We start from the raw sequence: 22,661 nt of genomic DNA on the forward strand, positions 1-22,661 counted from the left end.
GGTGGAACTACCTCTGCCTGCCGGATGCTGTGGTGTGAACAGCGTCCGACATGACACTTGCTTTTCTCCTTGATGGTGTTAGTAAGATGGTAAAATTAATAAAAACCTCAGTCTATAATCTTAGTTGGAATTATAACATGGTAATACCAAGAGAAGTTGCATTCTATACTCACCGTTGGGAGTTGTATAATGTAGTCTTTCTACTAATAACTGTACACTAGTAATAAAGAAATGTTGTGTATATATGGAACTTTCAAATGCTCAGTGCGCATCATTTAATAGCATGTTTAAACAGGCAGATCACAGTAAATGACTGCCGATCGTTAATGGTCATTTAGTGCCGCCGGTCGGTCCATGTAAACATACCTCTTTACAGAATAAATATGTATATCGAGTAACTTACCGCTGGCGTCTCGTCTGATTACAGACTCTTTTCTTCTTCATCTTGTCAAACCTTTGTCTAAGTCCAACGTTTATATCTATTTTTGGACGCTATGGGTTCTGGAAAATCAAATTATTATAAATATCCTTTTCTTTTTTGTCCCACCAGACATTAAACACTAAAGGACCCACACCACCCTTCTGGGTACAACCTTGCCTGGTTTTGTTTTATTTTGTTTTTTTAAAGCTTTTTTTTTCAGTACTGAAAAAAAAAAGGAGAACAAGTATCATTAGTGGCCCCCAAAACACTCATATTGAAAAAAACTAATAGCATACATAATACTCAATGTAGGGGACAAGCTTTTATGATCTTGTCAAACTGGTTTCACTTTCTGGCTTTGTCAGGAGTCAATGTAGAATCCACGTTCTATGAATTAAAGGAAGTTTGGCCTGAATTGTGAATTACCGAATCGATGAGAAGAGGTTTTTTTTTCTTGGACACATTGAAACATTGTAGCAGGTGGAAATAATCTTGTTTTTCCTGAAATTATTACGGTATAACGAGATGTATACAAATGAATGCTTATACTTTATTTGCTGTTTTGTACTGAGTGTAATGTTCTTTATATTGTTAAATATTTCCAAAATTATGAATTTATTACTGCTGTGATCACAACTGACAGGACAAACGTTTCTCTATCTGATTGTTGAATTTTGGCATCACAACTCCAGTAGTTGCATATTTTACATGGTATTTTGTTTGTTGTATGTTTTACCTTGGCTTTTTCATTCAAATTCCTCCAATATAGGATACAAATAATTGATTTATATAATTTTCCTGACTTGACAAGGATGGATAGGAACAGAGACAAGATGGCGGAGAGGATATTACACCTCACCCTAGAGATCCTCTTCCGGCTTACTGGAGAGGTGAGAGATTCTGATGATGTCACATTACATCATTCTTATCTATGGGAATAACAGATGGACAGAACTGGAGAGGTGAAGACTCTGGAAATGTCTGTAGTGAGATTTATTAATGTGTCTCTCCATAACCAGGATTACACAGTAGTGAAGAAGACCTCTAGTGAGCGCTGTCAGGACCCTGTGTCTGAGGGATGGGGAAGACCCCTGAGCCCAATCACAGGGCCTCCACCTTACCCCCTGATACATGAGGACATCAATGATCAGAAGATCCTAGAACTCACCTACAAGATGATTGAGCTGCTGACTGGAGAGGTGACACTGCTGGGAATGCTGGGACATTATACAGTAACACTATGAAGGGATTCGGGGGATGACGGTATCATTGTATGTGTCAGGTTCCTATACGGTGTCAGGATGTCTCCGTCTATTTCTCCATGGAGGAGTGGGAGTATTTAGAAGGACACAAAGATCTGTACAAGGACGTCATGATGGAGGTTCCCCAGCCCCTCACATCACCAGGTAATAGACAGGACTAAATACACACGGCCTATAATTATCTGTATGTAAAGAATGAATTCAGTCCCTGTATGTGTTTCCTCCAGATCTATCCAGTAAGAGGACAACACCAGACACATGTCTACGGCCTTTTATTCCACAGGACTGTAAACAAGAAGATCCCAATGCTCCTCAGGATCATCAGGTAGATGGAGAGAAGGTGTCATGAGATCTCCCCTATGATGTGTAGACGGCTGTGAAGGTCTTGTGCTCAGTCTTGTTTTTTCCACCAGTGTTATATGTTTTATACTTGTGTAATGAGAGCGGTGGAGATGGCAGGATTAGAGCTGATCATAGATGTGACTTCTCCATCTGTCTGTGATTTTTACAATATTTGTTTCAGGGTGAAGACCTGACCCATATTAATACTACAGAGACATATGTGAGGGGTGATGAGCAGTGTAAAGAGGAGATTCCTACATATGACTACCCAGGTGAGTAGTAACCATTAAACTGTATAAGGCCTCTGTGGATACTGTTCTATTGGCAAGTTTTAAATCTAATAATGCAAAGAAATATTGGAAACTTTAGCTGAACTTTTCTGGTCTGAGTTTACCAGTAAATACCATGAAGAACTTGTGTAATAAGGTCATAAATCCAGGCTCTACTGAATATTAACCTTTCTTCATGCTAGAATTTTATATTTTTCCTTGTAAGTTATGAGACGAGAGGCTTGTGGCAGCGCCTTCATACTGTGTATCACTTTTGCCATATGAATAGTGTTACAGTAAGGACGTGGCTAATGTTTTCAGGCCGGCCAAATCTCATACGGTGTGGTAATTCTCTGAATTTACTGAAGCAAAAACTTTCTGAAGGGTGTGACTAACCCTGGGTGGATGCAGGAAATGTCCTTAATTATTATGCCGCTATGTATTCTGTTATTTGCTATACCGTGTAAGAAACATCGGCTTGCCAAAAACGAAGGAATCAAAATTGCTGGATGAATCATCAACAATCTTAACATTGATAGCAACAAGTGTAGATGGAATGAAAGACTTATTATGGAGTGTCAAGATGGAAAGCTCGAAAATGGTACTATTACTCCACACAAAGAAGACGAAGATATTGATTACTGCCAGGCATGACCGGGACACATTTGAGATGGACGACGATGAACTGGAAGTTGTAAAGGACTTCAAGCTACTTGGATCAATGATTACTCGAGATGCAACGACTACACTGGAAGACAATAGAAGAATCGCTACTGGTAAATCCCCAATGAAGTCACTGGACAAGGACTTCAAATCAAGGAACATTTTACTGGTGATGAAGACAGGGTTCGTACATAGTCTGTTTTTATTTTTCTGTAGTAACATATGGATACGAACCTGAACAACAAAGTAACAAGGCAGAAGAAGAATCGACATCCTCGAAATCTAGTGCTGAAGTAGGATGTTATCAATGCCATGGATGGCAAGAAGAACAACCAAATTAATCTTTGAACAAATCAAGTCAGACATGTCATTCGAAGCAAGGATCACCAAGCTATGACTTGCCTAGTTTGCTCTTTGTATGATGTGCCCAATCACTGGAGAAGGACATCATGGTCAGAAGAATAGAAGAAATAAGGCGTAGAGGAAGATCAGCAACCTGATGGCTCGATAGAAACAAGATAACAATTTAGAAGACCCTGGTGGACCTATCTAGGCTTGTTGTTGTGAATTCTCTCTCTGGCTTCCCTCTGGTGATTACTGAAGATAGTGGAGCTGGTCAGATTGAGAGTTCTCTTTCTGGGCTCCCTCTGGTGGTTACTGGAGGTAGTGGAGCTGATCTGATTGAGAGAGGCTTGCCTGTTGTGAGTTCATTTTCCCCTTCACCATTGAGGTCTGATGAACTCCCTCTTCTGGTGAAGGAAGGTAGTGAGGCTGATTACAAAGCACCTGAGCAGAATGATGATGACTGGGTGACTGGGATTGCTGACTGGATATAAGGCAGCCGATGCCCTTCTGCCTTGCGGGTGATTACTCTGAGGGATTCTTGGAGACCAGTCTGATTCCTGCTCCTCAAAAGCGAAGTTTTCTGTTCTACTTTTTGCATTTGTGTTTTGGTTTTGTTTTGCCTTGTTTTTCTGGATTTCTGCCTTTCCCTGCTGGGTGAGCTGAATTCCTTTTTGCTCTGTCTTCAGATAATACCTGAGTGCTGATATAGTCTTTGTGAAGCCTAGCGTCTTCAGGGCTTTTTTCCTTATCAGTCTGTTGGCTCTTGTTTTTGAGAGGGTTTTGGCGGATTGCAGACAGCAGCTTTTCTGTTCTGTCCTGTTTAGTTAGCTTGGGCCCCATCGTTTGCTCAGCCTATCTTTCTATCTGTGTGTTTTTTCATCTTGCTTCACCGTCATTATATGTTGGGGGCTGCCTATTGCTTTGGGGTCTGCTCTGGGGCAGTTTAGATTTCCCTTTCTGTCTTTTGGCTATGTAGTTCTCCGGCTGTGATCGAGGGGTTTAAGGCACCGTAGGAACCCCCCACGGCTACTGCTAGTTGTTGTTAGGTTCAGGGGTCTGCAATCCGATAGCTGCCAACTTCTCTGGTTTTCTGGACTTAGCTAGTATTTCTGTTCTTGCCTCCTACGGTGACTCATTCATAACACTTGCCACCTGATAATGAGGAAGAAGATTGGAGATCTGGGGTTTCTGATTGGGATTTAAGACAGCTGACTCCCTCTATCCGTGCTGGTGATTTTCTTCCTGTGCCTCCTGAGGTCTGATGTCTCCTGCTCTTTCCCTGCATGTTCAGCTAAGTGGTTCATTTGCTATTCTGTTTGCATTTGATCTTGGTTTGTTTATCTCTGCTTTGTGTGGGTCAGCTAGCTCCGGCTGGGGCTGTGCTGAATCACGGCCATATGTTACTGCATGTGCCAGTTTGTTTTGTCCCCTTTTATATTGGTCTTTTTGCTTTGCTTTCAGAATATGCCAGAGTGCTGATGTAGTGGGGGGAGTAGTCGTGCGACTTAAGTGTTTTGTGCATCAGACGTTTTGAACTTTTTGAAGGGTTTTTTGCGTGATTGCAGACATTGTTTTTCCTTTCCTGCCCTGTCTAGTCAGTGTGGGCCCCATCGTTTGCTCAGTCTATTTTTCTCCCTGCGTTTGTGTTTTCATCTTGTCTCACCGACAATATATGTTTGGGGGCTATCTATTCCTTTGGGGTCTGCTCCGGGGCAGTTTAGATTTCCCCTTTCTTGCTTTAGGCTTAGTTAGCTCTCCGGCTGTGCCGAGGCGTCTAGGATCATCGTAGGTACGCTCCACGGCTACTGCTAGTTGTGTGGACAGGATCAGGGGTCTGCATCCGCTTAGTTACCAACCTGTCTGGTTTTCTGTGGCTTAGCCTGGCCTGCTATCCTCCTCGGTGACCCATTCATAACAGCTTGTATAAGATCAATCTTCCTACAGATCGTTTATCCATTAATTTATCATAGCTCAAGATTGAGGTGAGGAACGTTAAATAATAGTAAGAAACACCTATATTCATTATGAGTATAAATAAATGAGATCTTCATTTCTTCAGTGGAGTATCACCTGTCTGTTTATTTTCTTGGTCCTCACTGACGTCGAATGAATCCCAAAAATGTTTAAATTAGTTAGAACTGCTCTACTGGATGCGTCTGTGAGTATGGATCACTACTTTCAGAATGAGTTTCGCTATGCTCATGTATTTCAAATCGGTAATCCGCGTTCTGTGTTATCCACCAAACAGACAATTGGTGCTCAGTACAGCAGCTCAGAGTTTATTCACTGTTTACCCAAGATATAGGCAGCACGGTTGTTTAGTGGTTAGCTAGGGTCCTGGGTTCAAATCCCACAAAAGACAACATCTGCAAGGAGTTTGTATGTTCTACCCGTATTTGCTTGGGTATTATTTTATTTTGAATGGGGGGTGATTTTAACTTTCTTTTTTTTTTTTCTTTCTTTTTTTTTTATTCATGTTACTCTAACTTTAATAGTCTCCATGGGAGACATGAAGCTTTGATCATCTGATCGCTTGAGCTTCAAAGAGCAGGGCTTCATCTCTGCTCTGTGCAGCAGAAATGCTCACTTGCTTTGAGTGCTGACCATTGGCCGGCGCTCATAGCAATCCAGCGATGACAACCACAGGGGTCTCCTGCAGACAGACCCCGGGTTGTCATCTCAACCCATGGGTGCCAATGGGCGTGGTTTGCGAGACACTTCTGGCACATGGATATTAAATGCCACTGTCAGAGATTGCAGTGGCATTTAACATGTTAACAGCCGCTGGTGGATCGTGATTCCACCTGCGGCTGTTGAGGGCACATGACAGCTGATCAGATCAAACAGGCAGAGGCACCCAATGGCGGACACTGCACGTCATTGGGTGTTAAAGGGTTAATTAGAAATGACTGATGACAGGCAACACTGAAACGTGAACCTATGAAGATGTTGGTTTCAAGTAACAGATGGCCTGGCATAATCTTTTGCTGCTTGTTTTGAAGTCTACTGCTAGATTGTTGCTCCAAATTATTGTTTTAACTACAAAGTAATTTTTGCTACATGCCTTGTAATTTTTATGAAAAGTTTTAAGTATAAATGTTTTAAAATATCACTATGAATTTTAGTTGATTTTTATTCAAAAATTAGAAAGTTGTTTTTATTCTTGGCAGGTGACTTTACCTGGAGCTGGAGATCGGAGGGACATTGGATATCTTTAGATTATAAAGCAGACGATTATGGTATCACACAAGAACCATACGAAGAGCATGTTATAATCCCAAATATAGCCCTTCACAGCAAAGATCTATCATCTAATCCTCTTAAACAGGTCCTATCTTCTGAGTCTTCGCAGAAAGTTAAGAAAAATAAACATCACCGAAGAGATTTCCTGAAACAAAGTTCTGATGTTGGAGAGAAACCATTTTCTTGTTCGCAATGTGGAAAATGTTTTGAATGGAAATCAAAGCTTGTTAAACATGAGAAAATTCACACAGGGGAGAAGCCATTCTCTTGTGAAGAATGTGGGAAATGTTTTAGAGAGAAATCTGATCTCTTTAAACATAAGAGAATTCACACAGGGGAGAAGCCATTTTCATGTTCAGAATGTGGAAAATGTTTTAACCAAAAATGGTGCCTTGTTACGCATCAGAGAATTCACACAGGCTCAACGCCTTTTTCATGTTCAGAATGTGGGAAACTTTATAACAAGAGAGCAAGTCTTGTTAGACATCAGTGGGTTCACACAGGAGTTAAACCATACTCTTGTTCAGAATGTGGGGGACTTTTTACTGATAAATCATCTCTTGCTAAACATCAAAATGTTCATACAGGAGCAATGTCATTTTCATGTTCAGAATGTGGAAAATGTTTTAGACAGATATCAGGTCTTGTTAAACATCAGAGAACTCACACAGGAGCCAAGCCGTATTCATGCTTAGAATGTGGAAAAACTTTTACTAATAAATCAAATGTTGATAGGCATCAGTGGGTTCACACAGGGGTGAAGCCATTTTCATGCTTAGAATGTGGGGCACTTTTTACTGATAAATCATCTCTTGTTAAACATCACAATGTTCATACAGGATCAATGCCATTCTCATGTTCAGAATGTGGGAAAACTTTTAATAATAAATCACATCTCATTAGACATCAGTGGGTTCACACAGGGGTGAAGCCATTTCCGTGTTCAGAATGTGGAAAATGTTTTAGCCAAAAGTCAGATCTTCTTAGACATCAAAAAAACTCACACAGGGGAAAAATCGTTCTAATGCCCAAAATATAAGACATTTTTTTTTTACCAATAAATCTATTCTTAAAGGGAATCTCACAACGTATATTCCGCTCGATCCATGAGCATTAGGTATCAGACACTGACTGTATGATTTCAGTTAGGCATGTTTGACTCTGAAACGCTGCTGTTTTTCAGAGAGTGACATGCTATAAAAGCCACTGTAACCTATCAGACTAAAAAAAAATTGACATACAGTTGTGGCCAAAAGTATTGACATCCCTGCAATTTTGTCAGATAATACTCAGTTTCTTCCTGAAAATGATTGCAAACACAAATTCTTTGTTATTATTATCTTCATTTAGTTTGTCTTTTATATACTCGAGTATAAGCCGACCCCCCTAATTTTGCCACAAAAAACTGGGAAAACTTATTGACTCGAGTATAAGCCTACAATGGAAAATGCAGCAGCTACTGGTGAATTTAAAAAATAAAAATAGATACCAATAAAAGTAAAATTAATTGAGACATCAGTAGGTTAAATGTTTTTGAATATCCATATTGAATCAGGAGCCCCATATAATGCTCCATACAGTTCATGATGGCCCCATAAAGTGCTCCATACAAAATACACCCCATATAATGCTGCACAAAGGTTAATAATGGCCCCATAAGATGCTTCATAGAATAATATGCCCCATATGCTGCTCCATAAAGGTTATGGCCCCATAAGATGTTCCATAGATTATGCCCCCATAAAATGCTCCATAGATTATGCCCCATAAGATGCTCCATAGATTATGCCCCCATAAGACGCTCCATAGATTATGGCCCCATGTGCTGCCGCTGCTGCTGCATTTAAAATAAAAAAAATGACATACTCGCCTCTCCGTCGCTGGGGCCAGGTGCCGGTGTCACTGCTGGCACCTGAGATATTCACCTGTCCTGCGTCCATGTCTGCTTGCTGCTGTCTGGCACGTCATCTGTCAGTGACGTTCAGACTGCAGGGGGCGCAGCGCGCACTAACCACGTCACCGTGCCCTCTGCTGTCTGAACGTCACTGACAGATGACATGCCAGACAGCAGCAAGCAGCCATGGACACAGGACAGGTGAGTATCGCTATACTTGCCCGTCCTGGCGCTGTCTCTTCAGCCCCCAGCTTCTCCGCGATCTTCCTGCCTTCAGCGGTCACGTGGTACCGCTCATTAAAACTCATGAATATGCGCTGAAGGAAGGAGGGGAGATCGTGGAGAAGCTGGGGGCTGCAGAGACCGTGCTAGGATTGGTAAGAATAACCTGACACCCCCGCCCCCCTTCCCCTCCGACCCCCTGGTGTATATGACTCGAATATAAGCCGAGAGGGGGACTTTCAGCCCCCAAAAATGGGCTGAAAATCTTGGCTTATTTTCGGGTATATACGGTAATAGGATGTTAGAGTTGAAAGGGACCTCCAGGGTCCCTCTTGTCCAACCCCCTGCTCTATGCAGGATTCATTAAACCAACTTAGATGTCTGTCCAACTTCTGTTTTGAAGACTTCCATTGAAGGAGAACTTGCCACATCTCGTGACAGCCTGTTCCACTCATTGATCACATATAAATGTTTTAGATTTTATTTAACTAATTTTACTGTAAAATAATTAAACTTATAAATTCAAAATGAGTGGAACACTGACTGGCTCAAAAGTAAAAAGTAAAAAAAAGTACCTTCAAAATGTACTTTACTACATTATGTCTGGTCAGAACAATGAAAGCAATTGTTATCATCCACCTTTCATGTCTCCCCTTTTTCCTCATAGATTGTAAGCTTGCGAGCAGGGCCCTCATTCCTTTTGGTATCTGTTGATCTACCGTATATAATCGTGTATAAGCCGAGATTTTCAGCCCATTTTTTGGGGGCTGAAAGTCCCCCTCTCGGCTTATACACGGGTCATATACCTGGGGGTCGGCGGGGGAGCGGGGGTGTCATATCATACTTACCTGTCTTGCCGTGGTGTCTGCAGCCTCGCTTGCTTCTCCACTGTCTCCCTTCCTGTCTTCAGCGGTCACGTGGTGCCGCTCATTACCACTCATGAATATGCGCATATTCATGAGTGGTAATGAGCGGTACCACGTGACCACTGAAGAAGGGAAGGGAGACGGTGGAGAAGCGAGCGAGGCTGCAGAGACCGTGGCAGGATGGGTGAGTATAGCGATATTCACCTGTCCCCCGGTCCATCGCTGCTCACCTGTTGTGAGTTCATTTTCCCCTTCGTCACTGAGGTCTGGTGAACTCCCTATTCTGGTAAAGGAAGGTAATGAGCCTGATTATCAGGCACCTGAGTCTAATGATGATGACTGGCTGAGTGGAGTCACTGACTGGATATAAGGTTGCCGATGCCCTTCTGCCCTGCGGGTGATTTCTCTGTGGACTTCTAGGAAACCAGTCTGATTCCTGCTCCTCTAAAGCTAAGTTTTCTGCTTTGCCTTTTAGCATTTGTGTTTTGATTTTGTTTGCCTTGCTTTTCTGGATTCTGCCATTCCCTGCTGGGGTGTGCTGATTCTTCTTTTGCCTGTTGCTCTGTCTTCAGAATATTCCTGAGTACTGACATAGTCTTTTTGAAGCCTAGCGTCTTCAGGGCCTTTTTCACTGTCAGTCTGTTGGCTCTTATTTTCATAGGGTTTTTCACGGATTGCAGTTAGCAGCCCTCCTGTCCTTTCCTATCTAGTTAGCTTGGGCCCCGTCTTTGCTCAGTCTATCTTTCTGTCTGTGTTGTGTTCTTTCTTCTTGCTTCACCGTCATTATATGTGGGGGGCTGCCTTTTGCTTTGGGGTCTGCTCTGGGGCAGTTTAGATTTCCCTTTCTGTCTTTAGGCTATTTAATTCTCCGGCTGTGATCGAGGGGTCTAGGGCATCGTAGGAACCCCCCACGGCTACTGCTAGTTGTGTTGATAGGTTCAGGGGTCTGCAATCCAATAGCTGCCAACCTCTCTGGTTTTCTGGACTTAGCTAGCATTTTTGTTTTTGCCTCCTACGGTGACTCAATCATAACACTCACCGCTGTCTCTGCTGCATCCTGTGTCAGTGACGTTTAGGCAGCAGGGGGCGTGTTGACGTGATTAGTGCGCACCGCCCCTCTGCTGGCTGAACAGTCACTGACACAAGAAGCGGCAGACAGCGGCGATGGACCCAGGAGAGGTGAGTATGGAATTTTTTTTGCAGCGTATGGGGGCATATTCTATGGAGCAGTATATGAATCATAGAATCATAGAATCGTAGAGTTGGAAGGGACCTCCTGGGCCATCTGGTCCAACCCCCTGCTCAAAGCAGGATTCGCTAAATCATCCCAGTCAGATGTCTGTCCAGCCTCTGTTTGAAGACTTCCATTGAAGGAGAACTCACCACTTCTCGTGGCAGCCTGTTCCACTCATTGATCACTCTAACTGTCAAAAAGTTTTTTCTAATATCTAATCTGTGTTTCCTCCCATTCAGTTTCATCCCATTGCTTCTAGTCTTTCCTTGTGCAAATGAGAATAAAGTTGATCCTTCTACAATGTGACAGCCCTTTAGATATTTGTAGACAGCTATTAAGTCTCCTCTCAGTCTTCTCTTTTGCAAACTAAACATTCCCAAATCCTGCAACCTTTCCTCATAAGACAGGGTTTGCAGACCGGTCACCATTCTGGTCGCTCTTTTCTGAACTTGCTCCAGTTTGTTGATGTCTTTTTTAAAATGTGGTGCCCAAAACTGGACACAATATTCCAGATGAGGTCTGACCAAAGAGGAGTAGAGGGAAATAATGACTTCACGTGATCTAGACTGTATGCTTCTGTTAATACATCCTAGAATTGCATTTGCCTTTTTTGCTGCTGCATCACACTGTTGACTCATATTCAGTCTGTGATCTATTAGTATACCCAAATCTTTTTCACATGTGCTGTCACTTAGCCCTATTCCTCCCATTCTATATATGCTTTTTACATTTTTATTGCCCAGATGTAGTACTTTGCATTTCTCCCTGTTAAAAACCATTCTGTTAGTTGCTGCCCACTTCTCCAGTTTATTTAAATCTTTTTGAATCCTCTCTCTCTCTTCTCTAGTATTAGCTATCCCTCCTAGCTTTGTGTCATCAGCAAATTTAATCAGTTTACCCTCAATTCCTTCATCTAAATCGTTGATAAAGATGTTGAACAATACAGGGCCCAGGACAGAGCCCTGTGGAACCCCACTTGAGACATTCTTCCAACTGGATGTGCAGCCATTTACGACCACTCTTTGGGTCCGATCACTAAGCCAGTTATGAATCCACCTAACAGTTGCCTTGTCCATTCCATACTTAGTCATTTTTTCAATAAGGATTGTATGAGAGACTTTGTCAAATGCTTTGCTGAAGTCAATATATACTATATCTACAGCATTTCCTTGATCCACCCAATCAGTGATACCGTCATAGAAGGAAATTAAGTTAGTCTGACATGACTTATTAGTTACAAACCCATGCTGACTCTGTTTAATCACTTCATTCTTATCCAGGTATTGACATACATGTTGTTTAATAATTTGTTCAAAGATCTTTCCTGGTATAGAAGTCAGACTCACCGGCCTATAGTTACCTGGGTCCACCTTCTTCCCCTTTTTGAAGATAGGAACAACATTTGCTCTTCTCCAGTCTTCTGGCACTTCTCCTGTTCTCCAAGAATTTTCAAAGATTATAGAGAGGGGTTCAAAAATTTCTTCTGCTATCTCCTTCAGTAGTCTGGGGTGTAATTCATCTAGACCTGGAGACTTGAATTCATTTAGGCTAGCTAAGTGTTTCCTCACTATCTTTCTGTTTATAGATATCCTGGATTCTTCTATTCCCTTAATAGGACAGTGAATAACAGTTGATGTTACATTTCCTTTCTGAGAGAAAACAGATGCAAAATAGGAATTTAAAAGTTCAGCCTTCTCAACATCCTGTCTTACCATTTCATCATTTTCATCCTGTAAAAATCCTATAGCATCTTTGACTTTTCTTTTACTTTTGACATATCCCCAAAATCCTTTATTATTGCTTTTGACATCTCTTGCAAGCCTCAATTCATTTTCAGCTTTAGCTAATCTGATTTGTGCCCTGCAGGTTCTGCAGACAGCATGAGGGCATAGTCTATGGAGCAGTATATGGGGGGCATAGTCTATGCCCCATATGCTTCTTCATAGTTTATGCCCCCATATGCTGCCCCATATTCTATGGAGCAGCATATGGGGGCATAAACTATGGAGAAGCATATGGGGGCATAAACTATGAAGCAGCATATGGGGGCATAGTCTATGGATTCCACCCTTGGCTTATACAAGAGTCAATAAATTTTCCCAGTTTTTTGTGGCAAAATTAGGGGGGGTCGGCTTATACACAGGTCGGCTTTTACACAAGTATATACTGTGTGTTTATTGTTATGCTGTAATGTCTATTGTCTGTACAAGTCCCTTCTAAAATGTATCAAGAAATAAAATTATTATCGTGGAGTTTGCATCGAAGGTATCGGGGGGACTATATACACATATTCCATGCATTGGAATTGGAGGTCTATATACCATACACCCACTGCTAGTTTCCTGATAACCAGTCTATTAGTTGAAACAGCCTGCGGCTTCCTCTGTTAATCGTCGGTCAATCACTTGAAAATGCTTTTTGCTCAGGAATGGAGTCTTGTGTGGTGAGCGTGCATACAGACATGGAGTTGAGTGCATTAATTATTGTTTTTGGTTTTTTTTTAAACAATTGTACCTGGTCACTCCAGGTATTTTTTGTATCTTTTCACAGGTGGTCCTTTGCTCTTGAACAACCAACTATTCTGATAATTTTTCTTTTCAGTCCTCTGAAACATTGCGGGGAGCACTTTGTCATGGTTGATTTATGGTGAAATAATGTTCTTTCCACTTCCGGATTATGCCTCCAACAGTGCTCACTGGAACCTTCAATAATTTAGGAATTCTTCTGTAACCAATGCCATCAATATGTTTTGCAACAATAAGATTGCAAAGGTCTTGAGACCGCTCACTGGTTTTACCCATTACTTGTAAGTGAAGATGGCTTTAAGTTGCAATGATACACTGCGCTGCTGTAGGTATAATTTAAGGAACTTTATTGGTGCCTACGCGTTTCCTGAGCTGTCCCAAACGCGTAGGCACCAATAATGCGTTTTTTAGGTGTTGTGACCGAAGTTTCACAACCCTATCAGGTGAGTCTCTCCTTGCCTCACCATTACAATTGTGTTTTAAAGGTTTCACACAGTGGATGCGCCCTGTTTTGTTTCTTTTATTTTGGTTTTACCCATTATGAGAGGTTTCTCCTGTATCAGTTGAACTATCTGATAGTATTTTTCACTAAGTGAATGGATTGCTTTCTAATTACTGATAGCTTTTAGCTGGTATCATGACTTTCCAGGGCTTTTTGCACCTCACTTTTTCCTTGTGTAATTTCTCGCTATTGCACAAAACTTAATTTATGGACATCTAAGGTTTGATTTCTTAGACTGTGTGGATTGGATGGGTCTTTACTGACATCTGGTGAGAATTTCATGTCGATGGCATCTTTAGAAATAGATTTGCTTAGAAAATTGGTGACGTGTTCAATACTTATTTCACCCGTTATATATACAGTTTGCGTTTACTATTCTGTGTATATATACAGCTCTGGCAAAAATTAAGAGACCACTGCACAGTTTTATAAAAGTCAGCTTCTCTACATGTCTGACAGCCATTCCATTCCAGTGTCAGTTGAATTCCAACCAGAGTACACCTCATTCTACTTAATGTGCTTCTGACTAGGTGATCACCTGAACCAAATCTTATTTAACAAAGGAAAATATAAAAATCCCTGCTGTGGTGTTCACAATCCTCTTGCAATAGGACAAGCTGGATGGCAAAACAAGTGCTAGTAATATCCCAAAAGTAATAGGAATGAAAAAAGAACTTTTCTTTTCAACTCCTTTTGCATGGTTAAAAGTCTTGAGTGAGGAATATAAGGGCTCGATTCTGGCTTTACTAGCAGAGGGATACATTGAGCATCATTTTGCCTCCATCCTTATAATTTCAAAGATGGCAGTCCATTGCAACAAGGTCAAGCAGCAGACATTGGGGACAAACAAAGCTACAGACCGGCAGAGGGTGAAAACGACTCTTCACTGACCGGGATAACCGTCATCATCGTTATTTGAATGTCACTCAGCAACTACAGGATGACATCAAGTGACCTACAAAAGGAATGGCAAATGGCAGCTGGGGTGAAGTGCACGGCAAAAACAGTTCGTAACAGGCTCCTAGAGGCAGGGCTCAAGTCATGTAAAGGTAGAAAAAAGCCTTTCATCAATGAGAAGCAAAGGAGATCCAGGCTGAAGTTTGTCAAAGACTATAAGGATTGGACCATAGAGGACTTGGAGTAAAGTAATCTTCTCTGATGAGTCTTATTTTCAGCCTTGCCCAAAACCTGGTCGTCTAATGGTTAGACAGAGACCTGGAGAGGCGTACAGTGTCTTGTACCCACTGTGAAATTTGGTGGAGGATCGGTGATGATCTGGGGATGCTTCAGCAAGGCTGGAATCTGGCAGGTTTATCTTTGTGAAGAACGTATGAATCAAGACGCATACAAGGTTATCCTGGAAAAACAGCAGAAGGAACTAAGGCAATGGTCTTCAACTCTTAGAACTGGTGTCTCCAGCAGGACAATTTGCCATGCCATGAAGGACCACCATATCAAATCCCTGTCATGGCCAGCCCAATCTCCATTGAAAACCTCTGGAATGTAATCAAGAGGGAGATGGATAGTCACAAGCCATCAAACAAAGAACTGCTTACATTTTTGTACCAGGAGTGGCATAAAGTCACCCAAATATCAGTGTGAAAGACTAATGGAAAGTTTGCCAAGACGCATGAAAGCTGTGATTAAAAATCATGGTTATTCCATAAAATATTGATTTCTGAACTCTTCCTAAGTTAAAACATTAATATTGTTGTTTCTAAATGATTCTTTTCCAAACAATTTTATTAACATTTTCAACCAAAACAAGACAGAGAAAGCAAGGTTAGCATAAATGCAATGACATGAAACATCCATGAAGCATAAAAGTAAAAATAAAATAACAAAACAATAAATACAGTAAATTCTTATGGAAATATTTCCTGCCAGCGAGACCATTTTTTCGAAAAAGAAGGAAAGCAGTCATTTATCAACGCCAATTTTTGTTCATAGGATTTATGAAGAGCCAGTTTGTCAATAATTTCTTGTGAATAGGGCACTTTAGGAGATTTCCAAAAGAAAGCAATAGCATTCTTGGAAACTAAAAGCAGATGTATAACAAGTTTCCTAAAAGGTGGATTCAATTGATCTGCATTGAAAGAGAGCAGGGCCAACTGAGGAGATAGAGAAAAGTCCAAACTCTTTAATATAATAGCAACGAGAGAAGAGATTTCATCCCTAAAAGGTCTGATATGTGGGCAAAACCAAAACAAATGTGAAAGGTTACCATATTGTCCGCAATCACTCCAGCAGAAAGGGGAATTGGAAGGATTAATAAATGCTAACTGAGACGGTGAATAATACCACCTAGAGATAAGTTTAAAATAAGACTCCTGAAGAGCCATGGACATGGTGGCAGAATAAGTCAAGGATACGGCCAGTTCTCAATCATCTAGATCTACAGAAAGTGTCATGAACACCACACTGCACTTGCTCACTGAGCCAGTGAGCGTGTCCTGAGTAAGACAGTTACCTGTGGAGTGGGGCAGCAGCGATGAAGATGCGTGCTTCAGACAAACAGGACCTGAAGCATGTGACTGCTGGGGTCGAAGCCAGCCACATGTCTCTCAGAGGAAGCAGGAGCAGAGAGAGATTACTTCAGGCCAAATAGGACCTGAAGCAACTGACTGCTGGGGGCGTGGCCTAAACTCATAGCTAGGAGCAGAAGGAAAACTAGAAGAGTAATTACGGGACAAAGTACCAAGGGGCAAATACAGAGACGTAAACCAGATCAGGCCTGGGTCAAAAACACGAGATAGCATGACAGTACCAAATTATTAGACAGAACGGATAGTCAGGACATAGCAAAAGATCAGTAAACCAGAATGGGCAAATATAGTACCAAGACAGTAGACAAACTCACAACGAAGAGATGGACCGGGTCAAAACCAAACAAGCAACAAGATATCAGGCACAAGGCACGCAAGGGGTCAACTAACACAGCCGAGGGCAGGAGTATAACTGACACCAGACCTAGGTCAATTGGCAACTAAATAGCCGCCCTCTGCCAGAAACAATTAACCCCTGTCTGACCAGGACGAGACAATGTCAAAACCCCATCCTGGATCATGACAGTAGCCCCCCTCAACGGGGGCCGCCGGACCCCTGGGTTTCCCAGGATACAAGGCATGAAAGGCCTGGACCAACTGATCCGCATGAACTGATCAGGCAGGAACCCATGACCTGTCCTCCGGACCTTAGCCATTCCAATGTACAAGATACTGAAGAGCACAACGGACCAGCGTAGAGTCAACAATTCGTTTCACCTCGTACTCAGACTGCCCATCTACCAAAACCGGTGGCGGGGAAGACGATGATCCCTCCCCACAGGACCCCACAGGTTTCAAAAGGGCCCTATGGAAAACGTTAGGGATCCGCAGAGACGACGGGAGACGCAACCGGGTTAACTGCTTCCGTAATCTCATAAGGACCAATAAATTTAGGTCCAAGTTTAGTTTCGCAGAGGGGACCTTGAGCCTTATATTCCTAGTAGACAACCATACCTTATCCTCAACCTGGAACACGGCCCCACGGACCGTTTTTTGTCTGCAAAAAACTGATATTTAGTCTGAGCATTTGTAATGTTCGTTTGGACCACCCGCCATAACTCCCCCAACCTCTGGATTGTTCCATCTGCCCCAGGACACCCAGAGTCCAAAAGGGAGAACTCACCAAAATGTGGATGAAAACCATAGTTGCAGAAAAAGGGGGATGTGCCTATAGACTGGTTAATGCGGTTGTTAAACGCGAACTCGGCCAAAGGTAACGCAGTACACCAATCATCCTGTCGGGCTGAGGTCAGGCAATGCAGTATTTGCTCCAGAGACTGATTGGTCCATCTGTCTGCCCATTAGTCTCTGGATGATAAGCGGATGAAAAAGACAGACTAATATCCAACCTCTTACAAAATGCCCTCTAAAATCTGGAAACAAATTGTACCCCCCTATCAGACACCACATTCAAGGGTACCCCATGCAACCGCACCACATGTTCAACAAACAACCTGGACAACGTTTCCGCATTAGGTAAAGCCGCCAAGGGTACAAAATGTGCCTGTTTACTAAACCTGTCCACCACTACCCAGATGACGGTATTACCCTTGGAATGAGGAAGATTGGTGATAGACCATGGACCCATTTGTCCATGGATTTTATCAGGAATTGGCAGTGGCACCAATTCCCCGGCCAGCCGGTTATGGGGGGTTTTCGCACGGGCACATACCCCACAAGCAGACACAAATTCCACAACATCAGAGGCTAAAGAAGACCACCAGAATATCCTAGCGATGGATCTCCGGATAGCCAAGATCCCTGGATGTCCACCCAGAACTGAGTCATGGAATTCCTGAAGGAGCCTGAGACGAAACTGAACTGGTACAAAGTTTATCCACTGGCTTAGCTGGAGGGGCAAGAGACTGAGCTTCCCGAATCTCCCGCTTCAACACCGTAGAAACCCCCGCCACCACCACCCCAGGCTGAAGAATGGAGGTTCTGGGGGAGACACCGGATCCAGACTGCATGACAAGGCATCAGCCCTGACATTTTTGGATCCTGGCCGAAAAGTGATGGAGAACTGGAATCGGGGAGAAAACAAAGTGATCATCTCGCCTGTCTAGGACTCAACCTTTAAGCAGACTCAATGTAAGCTAGGTTCTTGTGGTCCGTAACCACGGTAATAGAATGGACAGCCCCCTCCAAAAAATGCCTACATTTTTCAAAGGCCACCTTCACGGCCAGAAGTTCTCGATTCCCAACATCATAGTTTCTCTCCGCAGGAGAGAACTTCTTAGAGAAAAAGGCTCAGGGTCTCAAATTAGTCAAAGTGGCGGATCCCTGGGACAACACTGCCCCCACACCAACCTCCGAGGCATCTACCTCAACAATAAATGGTTCAGATGGGTATGGTTGAATAAGAACTGGAGCAGACTTGAAACATTTTTTTATAAACTGAAATGCCGTCACTTAACTACCTTACTACCTTAACTACTACTTTAACTATCTTCGAGAACCCCCTTATAAACTGATAATAATTTGCAAATCCTAAGAAACGCTGCAGAGCTTTCAAATCACGCGGTTGAACCCAATCAACAATGGTCTGCACCTTATTAGGATCCATGCGATACCCCTCAGCAGACACAATGAACCCCAGAAAAGACAGTTCCTGAACAAAGAATGAACATTTCTCTAGCTTAGCAAAGAGACAATTCTCCCGGAGCCTTTGGAGAACTGCCCGAAGATGACCAATGTGAGCCTGTTTATCAGGGGAGTAGATAAGAATGTCATCCAAATACACAACCATAAAACACCCAATAAAGTCAGAGAACATATAATTGATGAAATTTTGGTAGACTGCTGGTGCATTAGTCAGACCGAAAGGCATGACCAAGTTCTCAAACAACCCTTCAGTAGTGAGAAAACAGTTTTCCACTCATCCCCCTCCCGGACCCGGAGGAGGTTATATGCCCCCCGCAGATCCAATTTCGAAAACCACTTAACCCCAGACAACTGGTTGTACAAATCAGGAATAAGTGGGAGGGTTAAGTATTTCTCAGTTATCTTATTTAACTCTCGAAAATCGAGACATGGGAGCAAACCATCGTCTTTTTTCTTTACGAAAAAGAACCCCACCGCCATGGGAGAGACCGAAGGACGAATGTGTCCTTTATGAAGACTCTCGGAAATGTATTCTTTCATAGCAGCCCGCTCGGGACCCGAGAGGTTATACAAGCGGGCCTTGGGCAATTTAGCACATGGAACCAGGTCAATGGCACAATCAAATGGGCAGTGTGTTGGTAAAACTTCAGCCTCTTTTTTGGAGAAAACATCCATATAGTCCTTCAGGTACTCCGAAATACCTTCCAGACCAACGGACGACACAGACAGCAGCAAGACATCTTTCAGAACAATTAGATCCCCATTTAACAATATCCCGGGAACCCCAGTCAATAATCAGGTTATGCCGTTGCAACCAGGGAAACCCTAACACCAGGCCAGCAGAGAGGTTATCCAAAACAAAACATGACATGCGCTCCTGGTGAAGGGCCCCCACCCTGAGGGTGAATTCTTCAGACACAAAATGGAGAATGTCCTTGGTGAGAGGTGTAGAATCAATGGCCATTATTTTTATAGGCGTCTCCAACCTAACTGTCCCTAATTCTACAGCTGGCCACCAGCTTAGAGTCAATCCGGTTCAATAATGACCCACAGTTCACAAAAGCCAAAGCAGGGAAAACGCAGTTCTTAACACCAAGTTCCACCTTTAACAGTATCTTAGAAAATGAAGAAAGGGGTACCTGAGAGTCTGAGTGCCCTCCAAGATGATCACCCAGATTCAGCTGCTTGTTAGTCGGTGGGCAGGAGGGACAGTCCTTTTTCCAATGTCCAGGATCACCGCAGTAAAAGCACAGCTTTCCTAAGCGTCGCCGTCTCCTTTCTTTCTCTTTTGAGGTTGATGGTTCCCATCTCCATGGACACCAATATAGGACTGGCTCCCCTTCCACTGGAGAATAACGGGGTCTCAATCTGCATCACCCCTCTCGCCCATAGCCTGCGATCTATTCGGATGGCCTGCGTCATAGCATCCTCCAGAGAATAAGGCGGAGGGTGAAGTGTCAAGGCATCTTTCAGACATTCAGTGTCACAATCCATTTTTGGATCTGTCAGTTCGGGCTGCTGTCATGTCGGACGCTATTCACACCACAGCGTCCGGAAGGCAGAGGTAGTTCCACCTCTGTCCACTATAGCCTCAGTGGCGCCGGCTTGATTTTCTCAGGCTATCGGGGGTTAATCTAGCTGGAGATCAGGTTGGATGTTTGGTCACGCCCACGTTCTTTAAATAGTCGTGCTGGCCTATGGGCGTCGCCGATTATAGCTTGTGTTTCATACCAAGTGGTTCCGGTCTGGAGTGGAGGTGTTGGAGAGAGAGAGATTCGTATCTGGTGGCGTATGATCCGTTGTTACCTTTTCACCTTCCCATATTTGTGTTTTGTTGTGCCCTGTTCACATTACTGTATAGTCCTGTGTGTATGCGGCACGGTGCAGTTTAAGTTCTCCCTGTCTGTCATTACTGTGTGGGCTTTGGTGGTTTGTCTCCTCACTGGGTGGAGGGTGGAGGGTTAAGCTTAGGGCTGAGCAGGAGATAAGGAAAGGTTGGAGGCTCAGGCATTTGCACCATCAGCAAAAACCCTGGGTTGAGGGTCAGACAGAGTTTCCCCTAGTTAAAGGGACTCCACAGGGGCCCCGGGTATTTCAGCGTTAGTTGACCTAAGCCCCGCGTGACATTATAATCGGCCTACATTTTTCAGGAGTCCATGGATCCCATGGATTCCATAACCCGCCAGATGGCGGCGCTGTCCTTACAGGTCTCCGAGTTGAAAGGGGCAGTTCAGCAGCAGGGCCTGGTAGTAGCGAAGGTGCAATCGGCATCTGCAGGTATCGGTGCAGAGCCGAAGATCCCGCTGCCAGAACAATTCTCAGGGGAATGCAGCAAATTTGTCATCTTTCGGGAGGCCTGCAAGTTATACTTCCGCATGCGCCCTATCTCCTCAGGTAAGGAGGCTCAGCGGGTGGGTCTGGTGTTATCATTACTGAGTGGTGACCCCAAGCATGGGCATTTTCCTTACCAGCTGACTCTGCTACATTTCATTCTGTCGATAATGTTTTTTCTGCACTCGGACTCATTTATGATGATCCTGACAGATTAGCTCTAGCGGAATCTAAAATCCACGCCCTCCGCCAGGGGGAGCGCTTGGCGGAGGACTATTGTTCGGAATTTCGCCGATGGGCAGTAGACACACAGTGGAACGACCCAGCGCTGCGGAGCCAGTTTATTCATGGGGTATCAGGGAACGTTAAACAGGCCTTCCTGATGTATGAGACCCCTGCATCGTTGGAGTCTGCCATGAGTTTGGTTATACCTATTGCTCACCGTTTGCGTCAGGGGGCACAGGAGACGCTACCCCTGGGGGAAAGCAGAGGTGCAAGTGTGGTTGCTGCAGGTGAGCCCACTGAACCTATGCAAATTGCGGGGGTGTCACAGGTTAAGCGTCGTGTTCCTGGGTTCAGGAAGCCCGGAGCATGTTTTTACTGTGGTAAAAGAAATCATTATGTTAACGATTGTCCTGTGCTACCGAAGAAGGTCACACCGGCGGAAAACTGTTAAGCTCAGAGGGTATGGAGGAGGTCCAACTGAGCGTATGCATATCCTCCATGATGGTATCTCAATGTATGCTCCCTGCCAAGGTTGTTATCGCGGGCAGAGAGCTACCAATATCAGTGTTTGTGGATAGCGGTTCCGCCACCAATCTCATAGTTGAGGAGTTTGCACGCACTGCCGGGTTTAAGATCGAAAAACTCCCTCATCCCATTCAGGTGGTTACCATTAATGCCGCTCCCCTCCCACAAGGGGAGATTATGGAGTTTGTGGCTGAGGTGAAACTCCACATTGGGGTCCTACATTCTGAGTGGGTTACATGTAGGGTCCTCCGTAATCTCCCAGCACAAATGGTCCTGGGTTTTCCATGGTTGTCCAGGCACAACCCGGTGATTGATTGGAAAACTCAGGACATAGTCCAATGGAGTGGTTTCTGCCAGGACAATTGCTTGGCCACATGTGTGTCCGCCGTGACACCCAGCCTTCCGGAGGCTTTGCAGGATTTCGCGGATGTATTCTCTGAGAGGGGTTGCTCAGAACTGCCTCCACATCGAGCCTATGACTGTGTGATTAGGTTAAAACCCGGGGCCAAATTACCTAAGGCCAGGATGTTTAATATTTCAGGTCCAGAGAGACAAGCTCTGAAAGACTACATCGCGGAGAGTCTGAGCAAAGGACACATCCGGCCTTCGTCCTCGCCTGTAGCAGCGGGGTTTTTCTTCATT

General features: G+C 43.6%; 1 protein-coding gene across 1 annotated transcript in view; it reads left to right on the top strand.

Annotated features, from left to right (window-relative positions):
* LOC141093965 (uncharacterized) overlaps positions 1-8,557 on the top strand; it is a 115,265-nt gene extending 106,708 nt beyond the window's left edge. Inside the window, 6 exon segments of the mRNA XM_073579638.1 lie at positions 1,191-1,311; positions 1,441-1,620; positions 1,704-1,827; positions 1,911-2,008; positions 2,207-2,297; positions 6,473-8,557. Of these exon segments, the coding sequence (XP_073435739.1) occupies positions 1,191-1,311; positions 1,441-1,620; positions 1,704-1,827; positions 1,911-2,008; positions 2,207-2,297; positions 6,473-7,584 (1,726 nt within the window). The 3' untranslated portion in view covers positions 7,585-8,557.
* Positions 8,558-22,661: the final 14,104 nt, after the last annotated feature.

Source organism: Dendrobates tinctorius, unplaced genomic scaffold, assembly GCF_039654945.1.
Source record: "Dendrobates tinctorius isolate UK_male_01 unplaced genomic scaffold, ASM3965494v1 ptg000063l, whole genome shotgun sequence".
Lineage (NCBI taxonomy): Eukaryota > Metazoa > Chordata > Amphibia > Anura > Dendrobatidae > Dendrobates > Dendrobates tinctorius.